This window comes from Anopheles stephensi, chromosome 2 (genome assembly GCF_013141755.1).
Source record: "Anopheles stephensi strain Indian chromosome 2, UCI_ANSTEP_V1.0, whole genome shotgun sequence".
Lineage (NCBI taxonomy): Eukaryota > Metazoa > Arthropoda > Insecta > Diptera > Culicidae > Anopheles > Anopheles stephensi.
Genome location: NC_050202.1, coordinates 37271378 through 37292823, shown reverse-complemented (window position 1 = coordinate 37292823; position 21446 = coordinate 37271378). Strand labels below are relative to the sequence as shown.

General features: G+C 42.2%; 2 protein-coding genes across 6 annotated transcripts in view; one reads left to right on the top strand and one right to left on the bottom strand.

Annotated features, from left to right (window-relative positions):
• Positions 1-21446, bottom strand: part of LOC118517674 — a 99483-nt gene that overhangs the window by 25547 nt on the left and 52490 nt on the right. For all 5 annotated transcript variants that reach the window (XM_036064068.1, XM_036064069.1, XM_036064067.1 and 2 more), the window contains exons 5-6: positions 15756-15858; positions 14637-14856 (exon numbers count right to left, since the gene is read on the bottom strand). In XM_036064068.1, coding sequence (XP_035919961.1) covers positions 14637-14856; positions 15756-15858 — 323 coding nt within the window. The remainder of the gene's footprint in view (positions 1-14636; positions 14857-15755; positions 15859-21446) is intronic.
• Positions 232-1339, top strand: LOC118517675. The gene has a single exon (XM_036064073.1). It carries the CDS (start codon positions 319-321, stop codon positions 1063-1065), a length of 747 nt encoding a protein of 248 aa, XP_035919966.1. The 5' UTR covers positions 232-318; the 3' UTR covers positions 1066-1339.

Below are 21446 nucleotides of genomic sequence, written 5' to 3'. Positions count from 1 at the left end.
GTTAACTGTTGGCGGGTGCGTGTGAGTGTGTGTAATCAGGAGGAGCGTTTCAAAATGGGGCACTACAAATGAGTTACGATAATGTTACTGTTGTTTTTGGAGCACTTTTCTCGCGTCTAATGTCCTCCGAAGTGTGGACAAGTAACGGAAAATGGGTTGAAATCAGTTTCAAAAATGCATCAAAGTAAGCAATGATCGGTACTGTCATTGTTGCCATCGGCAACTGCTTTAGTTTATCGTTGTACGTGGGCAGCAAACACTCTTTCAATCACTCTCCCTCATTGGTCTTTTTGTAGTAAAATTCTTGTTCAGCTCAAAATGGAACGTTCGTTTGAAACTACTTACAGTCAGGATTATACGCATCGCTTGGAAAACCGAGCCCTTGCCTTGCAACACAAAATAGATGCGAATCTTCCGGGAAGCTGTTTTTCGCCACCGTTTGAATGTACGGTACCGGTTGTTGTGGTAGAAAATAACTCCAAGCACATTGACTTTGAATCAGAGGTCAAGCGGAACGACTATAGCAAGTGTGGGGCGAATCGGTTCGTTAAAAATCTTGCCAGAACGCATCCCGAGCTGTATGCCGATATTGCAGCGCAGCAACCATGGAAGGAGCGTGCGGGTAATTCATCGTTTAAATCAAGCTATCAGCTGGACTATGATCACGTACCGGAGAATGTACCGTGCCGTCTAAACAGTTCGTCCGAATTGGATCGATGGCCGGATTGGAAATATTTTCAACGCGATTGCAACAGCAACCCTTTGTGTGACAGTGTATCGGGAGCGGACAGTATGCCATGCTCTTGTCAACTTTGCCCTAAGGAATCGGAAGAAGACTCCAAGAGGCCAACTAGGCATGGGTGCGTCTATGCTATATCGAGCATTCCGAAAAGTTACATAATTTCTAGCCATTGGCCAGATCGGGACTGGCAACGGAGTGCATCAAACAGAACGGAGTATCGTGATAATGTTGGACGGCTTGGTGGTGTGTTGCAACGTGAAAATGTTCACGCTCACAGTCGCTGCACTCCGCAGAGAAATTGCAGACACAAGTTCTTCTTGTGAAGGAGTTGTAGAGGATTTATTTAAAATATCAGGACAATGAATGAATGTTTCCGTGAATCAAATAAATAAATAATGAAATTGAAACTGTGATCCGGTTATTATCTTACTAACGGAGCTTGCCTCAACAAGTGAGAGTTGGGCTATCACGTACCTAAGCAATGTCGACAAGAATCTCGAAAAATCAGTTTATGGATTTGAAATCGTGTACGGATATATCCGATCTGAAATCGAATCCCAGAATTCTACCCGGAGCTACCGATCACTATGTTACAGGTGTATAAAGCTATCCCGTAAGGACATGGGCATGGATCTGCAGCCTCTCGAAAGAAAGCATAGACTCTCAGAATCCTTGGGAGGAAGAGTGATAGGACTAAATTGTTCGGAGGGCTAGTGATAGCTAGTATCTGTTCTCCATATTAGGGGCGGCCGGTTATCCTTTCTGTCCTGGCATTCTACGGGCGATCTTAACCACCTAGGATGCGTAGGCTCGCCGACGACACAGGAAGTTGCGAGAGAGGCCTTGCAAGCCACCCTCGATCAGAACTTCGGATAGCAACGTAAGTAGCGAAATTTGAAGGCGCAATATTATATATATCATGCTCCACAAACTCCTGTGATCCGGAAGACTTAAGTCCCACAAGTTATACCGTACACTGATTAGTCCGCTGGTCCTCGAAGGGCACGAGTCCTGGAATATGCTAACAGAGGACTCCAATTCGAAGGACTTTCTTTGGATAAGGAATGAAGAATGTCCACGATATCTAAGGAATGAACTGGTGGCGCTGATATCCTGATGGTGGTCAGAGCCGGAAGGATTCGAAGGTTGTCATACGTGAGTGGCAGGATCGACACAAGGCGTAGAGGAGTTCGTTAGCTGGACCAGGTGGAGTCTAACCTGTCGTAGATGGGAAGAAGCTGTAGTTGGAGGAGTGCAGCCCTGGAGCGAGTTTCCTGGAAACGGACTGGTGGCTTGGCCATGTCTTATCCTACCCTTATCCTTACCCTTATCCTTACCCTGAGCAGATCAAGAACAAAAAGATGTATGAGTGCAACACCTGATCAGAGTTTCTAATTTGAATAAATTACCCTAATTGTATCTTATTCGCTTTACAAGTAACAATTTTGCCCGATAGCTCAAAATATAATCACAATTTTAACCATTTTTCGACTCTTATCGACAGATCAGCACTTCTAAACATGACTTTGTGAGAGCAATAAAACCTGTTCTAAATTATGCTCCAAGTACACCCAGAAGCACTTCTAAAGGTAAATATGATAAGACGAAGTTTGCCCAACACGATCGATCGATCACATTACAAAAAACAAGAGCAGACTGGCACAAGTGCTTGGTAACAACATTCGCATTACCATTCCGTAGATGTGTGTATGCAAAAGCGCCATAAGAAGATGGCTCCGGCCCTGTACAGCCAGGAGTACTTGGTTACATTAGCCCTAATGTTTGATTTATAACATATTACCTGAAATGTATATTTCACGCGCAAATAGGAATGTGGTTGTTGGCAGCGTCTGTGGTGCGCTTTCGTTAGGCGCCTTGCCTTTGAACGCATAGGGTGGGCAAGTCAGTCAGTTTTTATTTTTGCCAGAGTGTGAGACAAGTGCGAGACATGCGTTCGGTTCGGTGTGTGTGTGTGTATGTGTGTGTGTGTGTGTGTGTGTGTGTGTGTGGATGGAAAGGCCAAACGCAAATCTACATTTCATAACCTACCCCGAAGCCTACCATTGCCCCCTCATTCTTCCCCAAGTGGCTTCCAGGAACATTTTTAGATGCGAAAATCGACTGAACGGATTGTCATTGGTCTTTTGAAGCGAAGTGAACGATTCGGGAAAATGTGCTAAAGCGAAATGGATCACTTATACGATGAAAGGTGCCGGAATGCTGGTTCTGGCCAAAGGAGCGTTGAGCGGAAGGAGTATGCTTTCTTTTTAATGTAGCTGCCTGTAGACTACGCCACGAGACTGTACGAGTGTTCAAGAAACAATCCAGCCAAAGTGAATGCTTTGATGATACGATGGCCATAGTACCATAGCAAGGGTTTGAGCGAGGAGTGTCAATGATCGTAAAGTTTTCGCAAGATTCGGATACCGACACGCTTTGGTGGCACTTTTCGGGTGATTTACTTTCTCGCATCCCGTTCCACCGTAGTCGAAAGCGCAAGCGAGCAGAATATGATTTGGCGCACAGCAGTTGGAATTGGAAACTTTGTAAATGTGTACCGACAACTTGGGGGTGGTGATACCGTTCTGTGCTCGAGATTGTGTGATCTAATGTAGCATAAAATAGCGATGTAAGATTTAGGAAATTAAATGGTTGCAATGGAATGGCGTAATGTGATTGATATGCCGTATAGATGACAGACAACGTGATAAAAATGTGCAGATACAATATTTAATTGTAGAATGGAACCATATTTTATAGCCAAAACTACACGTAAACTTTTAAACCACGTAAGCCGCGTAAGGGAACCCGAGTATCTTGGCCTTTGCTCGGGTTGAGACGGTGTTTAAGGACATCCAGGCTGCTTTCGACAGAGTTACGCGGTATCTGCTGCTCGCCAAGCGTCTGATCCTTTGACTTCCAGAACAACTCCTATCCTGGATGTGATCACATATCGCGATAATATGAAATTCCACTTCCAGAGTCCTACAAGGAAGCAAATCTGTTTAGCTAATGTTGGTCATTTTTGTGAATTACGTTGCACAATGTCAGTTCTCTTTCCTAATAGTCGATTGTAGTATAGAATACCGATGACGCGAAGATTTTTCTTCGCGAAGACGCTGCCAATCCGACCAGTTCCGTCTGTAGACCATCCTGAATTCGTTCCAGTCGCGGTGCTCCATAAAAGGTCTCTTTTTTAGCGTCGAGAAGAGTGCCATCATCACGTTTGCGAGGCAAGCGTTACCCTTTACCATACAATCCTGCTGTTATCGACGCTATCCTGGAGCGCAAAGAACTGTTCCAGAGACAAAGGAGTGCTCCTTGATTCTAAGTCGAGACCTTGCCTAGCTGGAGCATATTGTTACTAAGGGGAATCAACTAATTCACTCGATGAAACTAATCACTATTTAAACATCCCGACCTCCATTAAAATGCTGTATTGTTGGCTTGCGCTTGTCTCAGTCCCAGGATCGCCAGCGCAAACGCAACGCACGCAGACTGTTTTTTTCCCGACTTTTTCTGTATGTCAGTCCGAGATGGTTCCGTGCTAGACTATTACTCAATGTAGTGGATCCTTTTTTGTAAATGTGCCGTGAGTTAAACGCCGGTTGTGATCATTTTGGACCGGCAATATTTCATAATTGTATTCGCTATGTGTCTACTGCATCTTAATGCACTATACACTATAATACTAAAACTATAATCTGAAACCTTGCTTCAAGGGGGCCGCTTACGGTCCGTTGAACTTAAATAAATTATGCTTGCTTCTTTGGCACTACAACCTCGAGAGGTCTCGGCCTGTCATTTCTGGGTTTCTGTGACTTAGTTTTACCCGTAGTAAAGTAGTCAGCCTTACGTACGGGGAGGCGGTCTGGATGAGATTTGAATCCCGGCCCTGCCGTGTGACGACAAGGATGGGATAATTATGATCGATGCATGTGTGCCGGGACACGGTAACAAGCGGTGTAAGGAGACGGAATGATCGGGTGGGGACGCTAAGGCCCATTCGGTTCAGGCGATCAGGAGCATCGATAACGTGCAGAAGCAGGATAGCGATGAAGACGGCACTAGCCACAGATCGTCGCGTCCCTAAAAACGCCAGCCCCAGGAGTAGACAGCGGGTGTCATATGGTGGAAGGGACTGATGAGTGGAGCCGGGAAAGGTAAGGGTAGCTTCTCTGACGCAATAGCGCTGTACTTGTTCCAGCTTGGCGATTGAAACTGTGGCCAAGGGGCACCAGATGATGCTCACGCATTCAAGGATGGATCGAACCAATCTGCAGTAAAGCGGCTTCAGGCATAAGGGATCATTGATATCGACTAAAATTAGCGAAAAAGACCCAGAGTCTTTTCTCTCTCTCTCTCTCTCTCTCTGTTCTTTTCCTAACGATCTTTTAAGGTCCTGCCTGCCATTTCTGGCTATCTAGACTTAATGGATAGTCAGTTCTCACTAGCGGAAACGGTTCTGATGGAATTTGAACCCCGGTACTGCCGTATGAAGACTGGCTCTGTTATAACTCAGGGTCTTATACACTTATTTGAGGATGTGCCCGTAGTGCTCGTGGGCAGTCATTTTGCTATCGAGGATATCGCCAAGGTTATTGATTGTGTTGGACAGTGTAAGGTTTGGTAAGTTGATGCGGTAAGGTGCCAGGATAGGGTTGGGAGGACTAGAATAGGAGATGATGGAACACTTTCCGATGCTCACGGTTGAGCAGATCAATGCTACTTATGGTAATCTAAAATCTACAAGCGGCGCATATCGGAATACGACATTTGAATTCTACTTTGAAGTTCAAATTTTGCCATGTTTATTACACATTAAGCTTTTCACCATATTCTTTTTGATGCAGTTTACTTAAGCGAACAGCAACCCTCAAGAGCCAGGCGTCGCCCAAGGGCTGCTTTAAGGAGAAGCGTTCAAGTATGATTAACATTCCACAAAAACCGCTGCAAGTGGTAGCATCATTAAACCATAACTTTAGTAATGCATTTTGCATTCGACTTCAACGGCACCAAACTCAAACGATCGCCATGACGTGATGATAAAAGGAAAGAGTGTGGAATGTAAAGTTGCCAGCGAGCCAACCAGCGTTAAAAGCTGCCCCATCGAACGCCATTTGGAAGGATCCATGGCGGGCTCTTAATATTTTTTGCCCCTATCCCGTAGTCGCTGCTGCCTTGTGCCTTGCCAGCTATCTGACATTCACCGAATTGCTAATGGCTCAAGGGCCCAAAGAGGAAATGAACAAAATCGAGTAGCAGTGAAAAGAAAAAAATACAGCGCCAAACAGCTTCTCATAATCGTCAAAATGGGCCATCCATTTGACTCGAATGGGGACCCAGTAGTTGCTGAGTGGTTCTGTGTGAGCTTGCGAAGAGAAATCCAAGGCCACGAGAGGATTGCACAATCGTTGAATTATTTTCTAGCTACAAGGATGCAAGAAAAGGGCGCCTGTATGTTTTTTTTTGTCTCTGTAATCCTCCAGCCCAGTGCAGCGGACTGGACCGGACTGGACCGAAGTGGTGGACCACACCGGACATCTTTAAGCTTTCGGTTGGTGCTTAGAGCATTACTGGGTGGATTGCAACGAGTGTTACCTTTTGCAGCGAGTCGTAAAGTGACGGTTAGTGTACAGGCAGCTATTACTTATGTTTCACAACTTTTCAAGTACGTCTAAGCTCTCTTGTACCGCCACACGACGATAGTAAAACCAACATTTGCTCTAGCAATCGCCGCGGACGCACAGATGGTCCTGCGAGCTAGCGAGTGAGTGAAGAAATGGTTCCATTTCTTTGTTAAAGCTGGCACCCGCTACACAAAGTAGCGTAAACATGTTCTTGCCGACTGTGTCATAATTGAAGCGTAAAGAAATAAAACATAGGCGATTCGTTGTTTGTGGGATGCTGGTGCTGTGTTGCGGGTCGATATTAGGATTGCATTTTGTTTAAAAGTTATTTTGGCAATGGTTCCGATTACGCTTTGCACACCACTGGTAAGCCAAGCCGCCCAAATGCTCCGATCCGATTGATTGCGTGGGGCGAAACAAAAAAAGAAAGCTCCACACATTTTGAATGAAAAACTGGCTAGTTTCACATTCCTGGAGCAACGCCCAATTCATTTGCTCTACATTTCAGCCAGTTTCCGTTCCACTTTTGGCAGGGCCAATGTGCATACTTTATAGCGATGGTCCAAAATGCACGTACCGCAGCTTGTGTGTGTGTGTGTGTGTGTGAGGAGTAAAATAAGCAGGAAAATGTAAACGATCCGGGATCCGTGAAGAAAATTACAATGTTTTACGCTTTCTCTAATGATCTAGAATTTGTCAAACGATGTAAACTAATACTGGCATGCACACTTAACTGTCATAATTTGGATGTCGGTCGGTGGGGACCAAGGTATATGGATATAGGAGGTAGAGTTGCAAATTGACATTTCTCAACCTGGGTATTGGTAAGGGTATTGAGAAGAATGATAGAAGCGTCGGAGGAGGCGCCGGTGGTGGTATCGCTTGCGATTTTTTGACGAAAAATGCAACCAAATATCTTCAATCCTCTTCGGGACAACATTTGATATGCGAAAATGACCCATAAACTAGCGAAATTGCTCAAAGGACTGAGAATCAAGGCTGTTTTTTCATGTTGGTATCCCCATACCAAATGTTTTAGTAAACAAACTGTGACATATCGCGACTAAAATGGTGTGCTGTCAAATCGACAAAAAATCACTTTCTAAATACATACACCTTGGTGGGGACAGAAATGGTTGTTATCAACGAAGTGAAAGGATTATAAAAAGAGCAAAACGCCACAGACCACTTCATAGACGGTCGATAGGAGCGAGAGATAGTTCATGAAAGGTATGAAATACAGCTGTTGGAATTTGAATATGCTTTTCATATCAATTTGAGTTAGGTAATGGTATGAATTGATAGCTAGACGTTTCAGAGAATAATCATGGTTAAGGTTTTGAATTTTATAGCAAAGTAAGGCACCTTCCATGAGTTTGAATGAATTATAAAATGAACTCGGACGAATGAATCATGTAAACGGACAATGAATATACAGTAACTAACTGAACGCCCAGCGAGCAACACAAGTTTGAGTAAACCAGCGTGAATATCACAAGTCCCTCCCCTATCACGATCAGTGAAAATCCTAGAACAGCAGTAAAAAAGTAAGAAACAGTAAGAACAGTAAGACGCTCTTTATCTGCGTGCGAGAATGACGCGGAAGGTGGATTGTAAATTTGAATTTTTAGCACGTTCCGTTAGCAGCTGAGAAAATTTTGGAATGCATTTTCCTTTTGTTGATTTGCTAAGGAGAAACGTCTGTCCGAGAGCCGGCCCAAGAGTGAATGAGTAGAGAAACTTAATTCACGGGATTAAACTACGAATTGATAAGAGCATGGACTGTAAAATAAAATACCAAGGATCGTGTGGCTGCCGGTCTTAACACGGTAGGACTGGATATCGAATCCCGGCCAAACCGTCTTCTCGTTCGCCTCGAAGCTATCTATGGTATGAGTAAAATTAAATCATTGCAAAGGTGACAGGTGATGGCTTTTGTAGGCTACATAGCCAAAGGAGATGACAAATAAGAACAAAACTATTTGATACTATTTGATCAAACACTGTCAGATTCAAAACTGTAGAACACCTCTAAACATCAATTTTGATCTAAAATTTTCCATATTTTTTCTTGCTTGCTCACTTACTTCCTTATGACGCTGTAACCGTTTTGCGGTCTTGGCTGCTTTAACAATCCTCGATATCGCGCACGGTCTAGCGCCGTCGTCTACCAACCAATTATATCGGCCGTTTCGGGGAGAAGCATCCACGCCCAGTACATCTTCTCTGTCCATGTTGACCGACTTTACTGGTTGAGTCGTCCGGTGCTATTCTCATGACATGATCAGCCCAACGGACGCTGGTGAGTTTATTTCGCTGCACGGTGATGACATCAGAGCCCCTCTGTGCTTATTCCACACATACGTTGCCAAAAATTCTTCTTAGTATCTTCCTCTCTATCGTGGTTAAGATTTCGTCAGTTTTGCAAACGGTCCATGTCACAGATGCGTATGGGAGTACTGGGACTATAAATGTTCTATACAGTCCCTGTAGTATGCCCGGCTGGCAGCCATCACCCTTGCGCGTAACTCAACATCAATGTTGTTGTCGGGGCTGACTTTTGACCAGATACCAGATGACCAGATAGGTGAAGTTTTGGACGACTTCAAAGATGCGGTCACTTATCTGTACATCACCCCTGCATAAATCAGTGTTTGATGGTAGGGCTGCTGATGGTGTCACCATCATTTTTGTTTTGACCTCGCTAATCTCCAACCCGAGGTTTAGTGCCGCTCGCTCAATCCCTTGGTAAGCTTCTGCAGCATAGGAGAGCCTCACACTAATGAAGTTTATATCATCAGCGTTTGCCAGGAACTGGATTGACTTATAGAAGATGGTTCCCTAAGTTTTCACCACGGTTTCAAATCACGAATGCCTAGATCGAAGAGAATGCAAGCGAAATCATCTACGGTAGCAAAGGGGTTTGAGATTTTTTTTTCTCAGCGTGATTTTCACTCAGGACCAAGTTCTGAAATATTTGTTACAACGACATAACACGTACAAAGACGGAGAATAGAATTTTCACATCTATTTGCGCTAAACCCTCGAAAGGTGTCCAGTTGGCAATTTCAGGCTTTCTGGAATCAGGTTTTCACTTTCCTTAGGGTAAATAAGCTGAACAACTCGGGTCCTGCCGTGTGACGACGGGTGCCACTATCGCTTCGGTCACCGCCGACGATACAAAAGAACACTTTGATATTCGACTTACAAAGTATTGCTTACGATACTGCTTCTAGGTTTTCAAAACTTCCCAAAAGTACCTTAACCTTTTTACCTTTCTATATCAATTTTGTTTTTGTTCAAAAAACTTCCAATCATAAGTTAAGAATAAAAACACGTTAATCTAACTTTTTTAATAATACACCTAATAATAGTTTTTTTTGGTAAATAGTCTTATATTATTATACCACATGTAACTAAGGCCATATTTTAATAAGAACGACAGACAAAAACTTTGAATCGATTTTTTGAATGGCTACAAAGATGGGATTGTTTCCCCAAAATGTAATCACAATATTAAGCCTTATTTTTATGATTTTATAAACATAAGGTCATAAAAGAAATCCAAAAATGAAGTCAATGACATATTCATCTTCATGACGTTACACCGTTCGTCTGTTTTTCTAAGAATGATTACGAATGAGTGAAGGAAAATCTTCAATTCTGTCGGTACTTGACCTTCGACAGATCTTTGCAGATTGTTTCTTCAGCAACCTACTTTGGCTTGATATACCCTTAGTTTTGTAAGGCCTTGTCAAATGTTTGTCTTGTTAAATTGTATGTTAATTATATAAAAATGTTGGAATTTTAAAAGTAAAATTCTGATAGAACTCATTTTTCAAGTACCGTAGAACGCCAAAACATGGCTGTATCTATTATTTTAAACGGCATATGCTGAACATTTGGTTCATAAAACCACTGAAGCAAACGAACATAAATAGGCTGCAGTTCGAGAAACCCTAGTGCCCAAAAGAAATACTCAAAGAAACACACACACTGAGGTTGGTACCGGTGCGATGGCGCAATAGGCCAGAAGGTCTTATAATTTTGCATGAAGCCACGCCAGCAGTCGCGTAACACTGACTTCTTGGCGACCGTTCCCGCTCGGTGTGTGTGTGTGTGTGTGTGTGTGTGTGTGTGTGTGTGTGTGTGTGTGTGTGTGTGTGTGTGTGTGTGTCCGGGCAATGTCGTCGACGACGCAGGGCAATTGGCTGTCTATCGTGGCAGTCGTGTAAGGATACCGCCACTAGAAGCGGCGGAAAATTTATAATACGATCCCGATCGTAACAAATGAGCGCCAGCGCACTGTCATATTTTATGCAAGTTTATGTTCCTTGACTAAAGGGCGGTCGTTTCCGCTGGCGTCGGTCACAAGCTCTGGGGCGCAATGTAAGCTCTGCTGGCTGACTGACTGGTTGGCTGGCTGGGCTTGCATATATTGTCCATCGGACTGGTTTTTTTTTACAGTACGAATAAAAGCAATTGTTTGTGGGGTTTGTGATTGAAGGCTTGTGGCGTTGACACGTAGGTTGAAGTTCATTCGTTGGAGTATGCGATAGATGCGACACAAAAGAGGTTTTAAATTCAGGCAAAAGGGACAAATAGAGCGTACACCGTAACGTATGCTGCATGACTCTTGCCTTTTTATGTATATATTATTTGCTTTGTTCTATTCAGAATGTACCTAGTTTGCTGCTAAGATGGCTGATTCTTTTATAAGTTCTTCAAATGGCGTATGTGAATAAATAGATTTGAGGGAGTTTACATACATACATTCAATCGCTGAGCTACAGCATTTCAACCCACTCTTTGAACGATGACACCGGTTTCATTGGAATTGTAACCGTATCCTATTTTAGTTGGAACTGTTCTCTCGCACTCTCGGTTACTCCCACTGTGAGTGATACGTGTATTAACAACATCCACTGAATGCGACCTTAATGACACAATGGTCGTGTCATATTGGGCGGGCCAGCTCTTGCGAATCAGTGAGATGATTCCGACTGGAAGTAAAGTTGTTACACTTTTACGTTGGCGAAGTTTTTCGCTCAACAACAGCTGATTGCACGTGGCGAGTGGCACAGAATGGCAAAGTAGTTCCTGGTGGCAACAGTGTAATAACGCTCGAGGAATTATGCGGTCTACGTGCACGGCCATCATAAGGAACCCCCAAAAATACACAAGGACAACATAAATAATAGTACCTTCTAGGAATACTTGATAGGATACGTACAGCACTTGTACGGGTATCGTGTGTACAAATGGCCGAAATCTTTCGTGCTAACGAAGGTTCGAATGGTGTGGACTGAATTGTTAGCTATTGATTTTGCGGAACTCCAACAGCATCGGATAATACGCAGGAGGAGTTATGAATGGGAATATGATCGTGGCAGTTTTATTTTTGTATCAGAGCAAAATGAGTTGCCTTCGCAATGTGTGCGACTGTCCGATTGAAAAACATCTCTCGTTGAACGACGGTTTTATAAAGAAAGGACTTTACACAAATAACTGGTATAGAAAACAACAGCTTTTGGTAGAATAAATATCCTTTTAAATTTCACCTTTCATGCAGAATTCATATGTGTACTCTAATTTGTAAAATGATACAGTTTAACATGCAAGGAAACACCTTATCAAAGACGCCACCTGTGCATATCACAACTAAATCTTAGGGTGTATTAATGAGTTACCCAATTATAACAAGAAGACACACTGTCTCTCTCTCTCTCTCACTGTCCAACAAGATGAACCTCTTCAAACAGGTAATACTTTCAACAATTACCTAGGGGTCCTAATATTTAGGGTCTTTGTACTACACACAATCGAAAAATAGTTCAAAGAATACATAATAGGTTTTTTTTATAAATTGTACTTAAGTCCTTATTATCATGTTCGAATGAGCACATTGATCTCTAAATGTAGAAATCGGTATTATGGTGGTCAAATTGGCTTATCCATCAGACAGGGCGCAGAGCTTGCAACTTAACGTAAGCATTTATACTTACCTACTATCTAACTACCTTCAGCTAGAACCAACGAAAAATATGTCTTGTAATGTTTTTTTGTGGATTTTAGAGCATTTTCGAAGGATTTCTATGAAATGTTACTAATTGTCTATGGACTCACAAGCCACTTTATTTAATCATTACCAAATAGATAAATATACCTATTTTGAAGTGCGAATGGAACCGAGAAACGAACCTTCTAGATCACTAGGATATTTGAATTGTCTTTAAATGCGGATATGCGGACAGCGTAACGTTTTTTAATCGGTCTAGTCACGTGCCGACGCGATCGTTCGTGAACTGCTTACGCGCTGATCGTCTGGTTTCGCTACGTGCCGCGAGAGGGCGCATTGTCGGGCGACGTAGGTCTTCCTCTCTGATCCTTTCTATGTTCCTGTCTGATTCTGACTGGCCGGGGCAACGGACGAATTTTTAAGTGGCTCCAAATGGATGTAACAATTGTAGAATAAAGAAGAGTAAACTTAGAAACCTTTTCGCCTTTTTATCACCGGTCAGACGTTGCAATTCGCAACAAGTCAATTTGTGAATCTCTGTCATGAAAGAAATCAATGCAATATTTGCTGTTAAATCTACATTTGTATTTTGATTCAGAGCCATAACTTCTTCTTCTTCTTCTTTGGCACTACAACCTCGAGAGATCTCGGCCTGCCATTTCTGGCTTTCTGTGACTTAATTTTACCCGTAGAAAAGTAGTCAGCCTTACGTACGGGGAGGCGAGGCGGTCTGGATGGGATTTGAACCCCGGCCCTGCCGTGTGAAGACCGGCGCCGCTGTCGCCTCGGCCACCGGACCGCCCCAGAGCCATAACACCACATCAAATATCGGGAAGTGGTTAACGGCAAATATTCTTATTATGTGAAGACACAGTACGCTTAACCTGGCGGATTTGGATTTTTTGTGATTTTGGCCTTACATTCTATCTACCATGATGACCAGGAAGGAGAATATCAAGAATCAAAATGAGAAGAAACGTCTGTATGGATACAACGTTGCTAAAATATTTCATAATTAGAAATAAGATAAATGAAATCGATGGGAGCTGTAATTGCTTTTGTTTCTATTTTTATACACTTTCGGTTCACAAGCATCACTTTGATAGCTAGGGTTGACAAAAAAAATCCTCCAACTCGAAGCCATAATATCGATCTACTCGATATGTGATTAGACCAGGTTTGATTGAGAGTTCGTCTGTTGGAGAACCGTAGTCAGCACTACAATCTCCCTAATGGATTCCCTAGTATTGCACTTCACCCCATCTCAAACGCGTTGCAGAAGGTAAGCCTTCAATTTATGGTTTACACCGTCTAGGTACGTCGTGCCTAACATCCCTTTTTTATTCATTAAGAACGGCCAGTCCGTATTGATTACCATCCTATTTATCAATAACACAAAATTTTACAATAATATAAATTTAGTGTTATTAAGTGTTTTCAAGTATACGAAATTAGAATAATTTGTACGAACTGAGCTACCGTATGTGCTCAGTCTGGGAAGCTACATTAAGATTAATACATTATTTCAGGTTCACTCGATTTCCCTGCTACGGAAGGTAATCCCTAAATCTTCTCGTCGGTATTAGTGGAACTGGCCATATGCGAGTTGCACCAGTGTTCTTAAATGTCGTGAACCGGTTCCAATCAGAGATTCTTGGTTTGCTATGAAAAGAATACCACGAAATGAGACTCGGTTTTCCCGTTGGAATCATGTTGCTCAGATTAGATACGTCAATCGGTGGAATCTGTGGAAGAATGTCATTCGATGCTGCCACTATCTCGCAGTCTTTTAACTTTTATTTTTAAGCTTAACACATCAGAGTATCGCATGGCAAACCTGTGTTGTGGTAAGAGGTGGTACTTATCGTTATCTTAAAGTTAGAGAGCAGTTTACTTAAATTAGTCAATATAATTTGCTAGATATAGATCATATTGGATAATTTTCCCACTATAGAGGACAATTTCCCATCATACGGTTGATAAACTATCAATAAATAAGTGCAAATGTATTGCCTCAACTAATTGCCAAATCGCGCCGAATAAATTCAAAATTATTTTTAATTCTTATAAAAGGAAGGAATAGAGTTACATTAGATGATATCGGTCTATGGTTATCCGATATCGATCGATTAAAATTCGTTTGATCGAAATACGGTTCACCGAAACAATGGTAAACAAAGTGTACCTCCAGATTGATCCGAAAGCTTCATATGTAAAAATCTAGGAAAACGTCTTTTGCACTTACCGTTAACATACAGGTAGTAAATAATAACTTTCGGAGGATGTGTCGATATCTGGCACTCGTACACACCTTCGTCGTTCTTGTTCGCACGCGAAATCTTGAGACGCCAGTTGTTGGGATACTGGAACTCGATTTGATACCGGGAGTCACCGGAGTAGGTCTGTTTTCCGACGGTTAACAGCTGCAAAGCTGTGTCGCCACTTTTTCGCCGTACCCACGATACCTATACACAATAGACAGCAAAAGAGAGAGAGAGAGAGAGAGAGAGTGAGAAAAAAAATAGACGACTTACATCGAAAAAGTTTAACAGCGACACGAGCAAACGCTTGTACCGAGTGCTCGTGTTCACAAATTGAATTTAACCTATAGAAAGTATATTTCATGGGATGGTATAAATTTCTTTTCATGCTTTCTTTTGAAATTTTGGCCGTTTCTCGTTGCAGGAAACGATTCCTGCACCTAACATCGTTGACTTTTTCTTGGGACATCGGTTTGCGCCGTGTATAAGTTATGGCGGAGCGCGCTTGCATTCGATGCGGACCCGCTCGCTCGTTTCCTCGTGAAACATTCCAGTAAAAAGGAGAGTAAAAAAGAAAAGAAAACACTAGCACAATCTGCTTGTAGTTGAGACAAGCAGCAACTTTTATTTTTTCGAAAGCTACAATTGAAAATGTGTTGGACTGTGCAAGTGAAAGTTAGGATCGCTAGATAAAGTTTATTATCTATTATTTATTCAACAAATAATGTATAGTACGCCGAGATGTATTATATTTTACAAAATAAAACTTCCCTTTCGGATATCTCATGCATCAGCATCGGCATGTACGGCTCTTGCTGAAAATTAAATTTTCAAAATGAGTTAAACATAATTATAATTACTTTGGGAAGGCAAAAAACAGTTCGAGCTAGGGAAAATGGAAAATCAACATTCGCCCGTGTGCATCATCGACAAATAATCAATAATGGAGCCGAAATGTGATATCGGCAATTTTGTTGCACATTTCCGTGACAGGTGCAGTTTCGTTGTGGCCACAAAATGAAAATAAATCGCGCAAAACAAACTTTCCCAACATCCAGCATGTGTTGCGTACGGGGTGCAAACATTAAATTCAGCTGACTCACCGTTTTGTCCTGCAGTAAGCTTATCCTACAGCTTAAAAAAAGCGTATCACCATTCTGGACCGTGATGTTGGTGACGTTATCAGTTTCAAAGTGAGGTCCGTACCTGTTGGATGGAATGAAAGAAGGGTAAAGGGGGTTAAAAGTAGTTCCGGGTGGCATAATTAAACTCATATGACCAGGCGAGGCTGATCTGGGCTGATCAAGAAATCTTCAAGTCTGATGAGAGAATCGATTAGTATGGTGAAGTTGTCTGGTGGTGGTGTAGAAGTTGTCTTTTGGCCTTCAGTTTAAATTTCCATAGAGGTAGTTTCTCTGAAACAAGGACGGGCGAACCGACTAAATGGTATACAAAAGATGAAGATATCATTATTTGCAAAAGAAGCAATTTGTCTGAATTATTATAAAAAACGTATGGAGATTTTGTCGATAAGATTTTTCGTAGTATTACAGTTTTTTTTTTTATTCATAAAGAACGGCCTGGCCGTATTGCTTAAAGCTAAATTACAAAAATAAGTACAATTCACGCTGGTTTGGAAACATTTCCTTCTCCAAACCGGGAAAGGGCACCTTATCCCGGGTGAGCTCGGTTATTATTACAGTTAACAAGTATATTTTTAACGCAAAAGCTGTAAAATAGGGGGAATGTGAGATATCTTGGCCGGTGGGTAGTAAACCTTATTCGATACTACGCTGAACAACGGATGTCGGACTAGGTGTCACTCCTCCAGTGTCCGAGTCAAATCTTCTCGCTACGGCAGATCTTCAAGACATGCTTGGAGCACCAGATCCCCACGGACCACCTACTCCCAGGCGTCCTACACATTCTCTTGAAAGCTGATACTTTTGTTGAGGGCCACAATGGACGGTGTGCGATGCAAGTAGAGAGTGTCGCTCATGAAATTGTTCCAATCTCATCGAGGACTAAGACGGACCTTTCTGTTTGCTGTTCAACAGCGCTCTGGAAGATGTCATTCGGTTTCAACATCCGGTGCACGATTTGACCCGATCTTTCTACTTCCTTGGCTTGGCTTGCGATGGCATCGATATCAATGGACGAACATCTGTCGTGGTGTGCGAGGCGTACACCCGACTAAAACGCGAGGCCCATAGGATTGGATTGATGATCAAAGAATCTGACAAAGTTTCTACTTGCCGGAGGCTTTGGCCGTGATAGAGACTGCCTCGAAAGCAAACTATCAGTTGACGGACACGGTCTTGAGATGGTAGAGGAGTTCTGCTACCTGCAGAAGTTTGTTTTTTTAGGAGTTCTGCTAAAAACAAAAGGAACAAAATCCTCAAGCTCATTGTTGAGGAGAATCGTACCTACTACGGGCTTCACAAACTCCTGGGATTCAGCAGTTTCTAGTTCCAAACTATATGTACATTCGGTAGTCCTCTACGAACCTGAGTCTTTGACTATGCTGACAGAGGACGACTCGCTCGCTCAGGTGTACTCGCTAATGAATTTCTTTGGTGGAATTATGACTATCTTTGTGGAGAAGGAGTGCGTATTCACATGCTAGATGAGTACTGATATCCAGACAATGGAAAAACCGTATAGATATGATGGCTGCGGCACGTGATGAAGATGCCATAAGTCCATACCCCACTAGGAAGATGACCTCCTGGTTGGAAAAGTACATTCCTGAATGAAGTTACCTGGAAAAGAGTTATTACACTGAGCATTCCAAGCTGAAGATGTCCTTGGTGGAATGTTGAGAACCCCGAAAAGTAAAAATAACTGCTTAGCTCAATGAAGTGGTCTTAGTGTCTTTTAATGAAAGGTCCAAAACTTTGTTTAAATATTTTCAACAAGTTAACTACATTTCCAAAAGTTCTTATATGTACTGCATCGCGGTATGAGATGGGACTCAATATCATCATTATTGTCAAAACAACTTAAACATGCTTAAATTGCCACACTACGAATTAAAGCTAGCGGATAGGACAGCAAGGAAGTTTAGATTAATGGTATTGTGGTAATCACATGTAGCATGAAGCATATGACAAAAAGTCAGTGCAAATAATGGCGAGGCAGATTAGATCAACCAACTGGGATTGATGTTATATTATATGCAGGGTTGCGAATAAATATGGCACAATTTTGCCAAAGTATTAAAAACCCATTCACATATGTGCTTTCTAGCGGTGCGCTATGAGAAGCTACCATAATTTTGTACTCAACAACTTCAAAACAATTTAAAGTTTCAATCCAATTCAATTGCAATACACGGCCCCAACCAAGTTCGGTCGGTGCAAAGAAAGAAAATGAACCAGGTTCAACAACTGTTAATTTAACAGTAATAAAAAAGTTTTAATAGTTCCACCGTTGTTAATGTGTATGTGAAGCGCCAAAAGGGTCACTGTTTTTGTTGCGGTGTCTCTGTGGGTGAGTGTGACAAGTTTTCTAACTTTGTAATCCTCGCAACACCGCAAGCAAATATTTACTTGCACTGTCGAAGCCACCGTAGTTTCGGCCACCAAAAAATGGAATGAAGGAAATATTTGAACCAAAAGTTGGCGGAGGAACTCTGTTGCGTTTGTTGAAGCGTTTGTGGAAGCGTTTCGGCTTCCAAAATGACAAAACTTTCCTGTCCGACCGTACGGTAGTGTCCAATCGGTGTAAAAATGGTAGCCAGCATCCGTGGCCCGACCACCAGGCCCAACCCCAGCGTGCACCGAGTAAATAATGTACACATAGTTTTCTTACCTACCAAGGCTTGGTACTGTGCCTTGGTGCGGCAGAAGTTGGCCCTATGATTCACGATTAAAGCGGCCTGCAGATGCGAAAGTGCTTAAAAGGTCATCCGGTTCATAGTTTGCGGTTGTCGGGTAACTTGTGTATGTGTCTGTGTGTGTGCGAGCAGCTCGGTTAGCTCCGGCGGCAATGCTTTATCAAGAGTCATAAAATAAATGTAATGCCTATTTTCCGTGGCTTAATCGCACCGCACGGAGGTTGCTCGGTCGCGCCGCCTGTTTAGTTCTTTAGGTTGTTTGGTTTTGTTGATTTTCCGCAAAAGGAAACTTGGCAGGCTTGTGGGCATGCGGTGCCACGGTCAACAGGATCTGCCAGCATCTCCGTAGGCTGATGCAGACGAGAGCAATGGCAAAAGGTGCGCTTTGGGAAAAGCCGGCGTATGCATGGGTTTGAAATGTAATTTTAATTCTACAGCAAAGCCATCACGGTGGCAACATATTACACACTAGCACTAGTGTTCTAGCATCCCAGAGAGCGGGATCCAGCCAGGGAAAAAGGGTAACTTAAATAGAAACTCTTAACGTAGGTCTAACGCTTTGTATTTGTCCTCTAGACTCAATTGTGGTAAAATTAATACAGCAAAATGCCGCCAGCAACAGCAGATTGGTTGATGTTTGCCGGTAAAGTAGTTTTTCTTTGGAGCAGGGCGAAAGCCTGGACCAGTTGACTTTCGGAGCGCACAAAGGCGTTGAATATAAAGTATGCAGGAATGGGAATCTAAAAACCAACGCTTTAGTGTACCTGTAGTGTAGTTAGTGGTACTAGTAGTTGGGCTACGGTTATTGAAAATTATAATTTCAAATGAAGGGGGTTGGTGTAGTCCATTTTCGTTTCAAAGAAAACTGGAAGCAAAACATCTGGCCGATTGTTGACTGTACGTGTACGTGTTGCGCTTTTGGCCCCCCTGTGGTAGAAGCTTTTAAGGTAATGGCATGATGATGATAGAGTGCTCGTACCGAGGCAAGATTAGGCCGAAGTGATGTTTCAAAAACGACATTAGTAGCTGTTGAGTTGGAGTACATAATATAATTTGCACAAAATTGTTGGTGCTTGGTGAAATTCATCTCCTTGGGCCTTTTGTTGAATTTACTTTCCTCAGGATTGGTTCCTCACTTACGTAATGGCAAATGATCCCACTACGATCACAGCACTTTCATCGGTCCATCAGAATACATGGAAAATATTCTTGCTTAGCCTTCAGCTATAGTACTCTATTGTGCGTCCTCATCTTCAGCTGATTGGTAGGCTATTGCTTTAGAGAACAACACTCTTACCAAAATGAACCTCGTAAACCTTAATTCGGGATCATAAAAATGGGCTCCAATTGCAACCAATGGTCCAGGACAAAGCACCCGAGGATGGTCGACTGCAATGTCATTCCTGGACATCAACAGCCCAGGTTGCATAAGGCATATCCTTGAGTAGAGCTAGAATTATTAAAAGCTATTTGAATGACCGGACGGCAGCAGTCCATTTAGGCGCAAACCTATCAGTGCCCTTTACCAATAGTGCAGACGTTACACAGGGGAGCGTCCTAGGATCTTTCTTGTACAATTGCTGCACTGCTGATGTGCCAATCTGGACTCCAAAACGGCGTTGACAGTTGTGTAAAATATCCGAACGACTGAAATGTGCAGCTGAACAACAGTAAAATGCAAGCTATTGTTCTAGCTACAATTCAACGAAAAGTGAGACAAACGGTTTATAATTCCTCTAATCTTATGTAGCTTCTGATGTAGAAAATTGGACGTATTGGTATAGGAGAAGTATGCTTGCTGTTCATGAGATTCAGAATATGTTTTTTAAAGATGTTGCTCAACCATCTGCCAAGGTATCGTACAACACAGCTCTACACGTAAGCTTGAATGATTCATATCAGGAAGCGGAATCTGAAGCAATCCTGAATTCCAAATGTCTCATCAATCGACTATTGGGATAGAGAGTATATTTTACAGATATTTTAAATACTGCTTTACATGTTATGAATAAGATAAGATAGGTTAGACAGGTTCGATAGATTAAAATAGGTAGAAACAGAAACATTGGATTACTGCTTGAATGATGTCAGCTTAGTAGGCCCTCTACTACTAACAAAAATATCTGATCTGAAAATAGTAAAGTCCGTGAATGTGCTCGACTCAGTGCGTACACAAAAAAATATAGTAAAGCAAATTCTATCGTTGTTAAAATATAATATTTTACTATTAAAATTTATTATCAACGCTCTATTACAGCTTGAAAGCCCTACATCGTACTTTTAGGTAGTTTTTGGAATGAAATATAAATCTACCTCACAAAACGGAAAGCAATAAAGCAAAGAGCAATTTTAACGAGTGCATACGTATGGTTTCCGATTGATCGGTGAATCGGTGGGAGTTATGCAATCTGCAACAAAAATAATTAAATTACACTGCGGTCAAAAGTGCCGCACATCGGCTACGGCAGCACTGCGTGAAATAATAATTATGCCGTTGCTGGGCGAACGCTCAACCACAATTAGCATTCGTATGCACTGCCGTCGAATGTCTAAAAATCTAATAATGACTGTGCACTCTATTAGTCATAAGAATGGAACTCATTTGCCCGCCGTATTTCCGTACGCACTGCATGATTTACCTCGAGTTGGAGCTTTATATAGGTTCGTATTAACTGTTACACAGTAAATAGTTATACTGAAATTTCCTTCCATGAAGAACATACTTTCCTTTCTATTTTCCTGACACTGCTATCCTCCTATTACATGCTTATCGAACAGTTATCATTTAAACTGTTTGTTATAACATTCTGACAGGACATTCGGACAAATTGATTGGTTTACTTTCGGCTAACCGAAATAACATTAATTTTATCGGTTTTATGGTAAGGTCCGCCCAACGTATAATGACCTATAGCATGCAATTAAATGAATTACAGAAGGGCTCTGAATGTGTGTT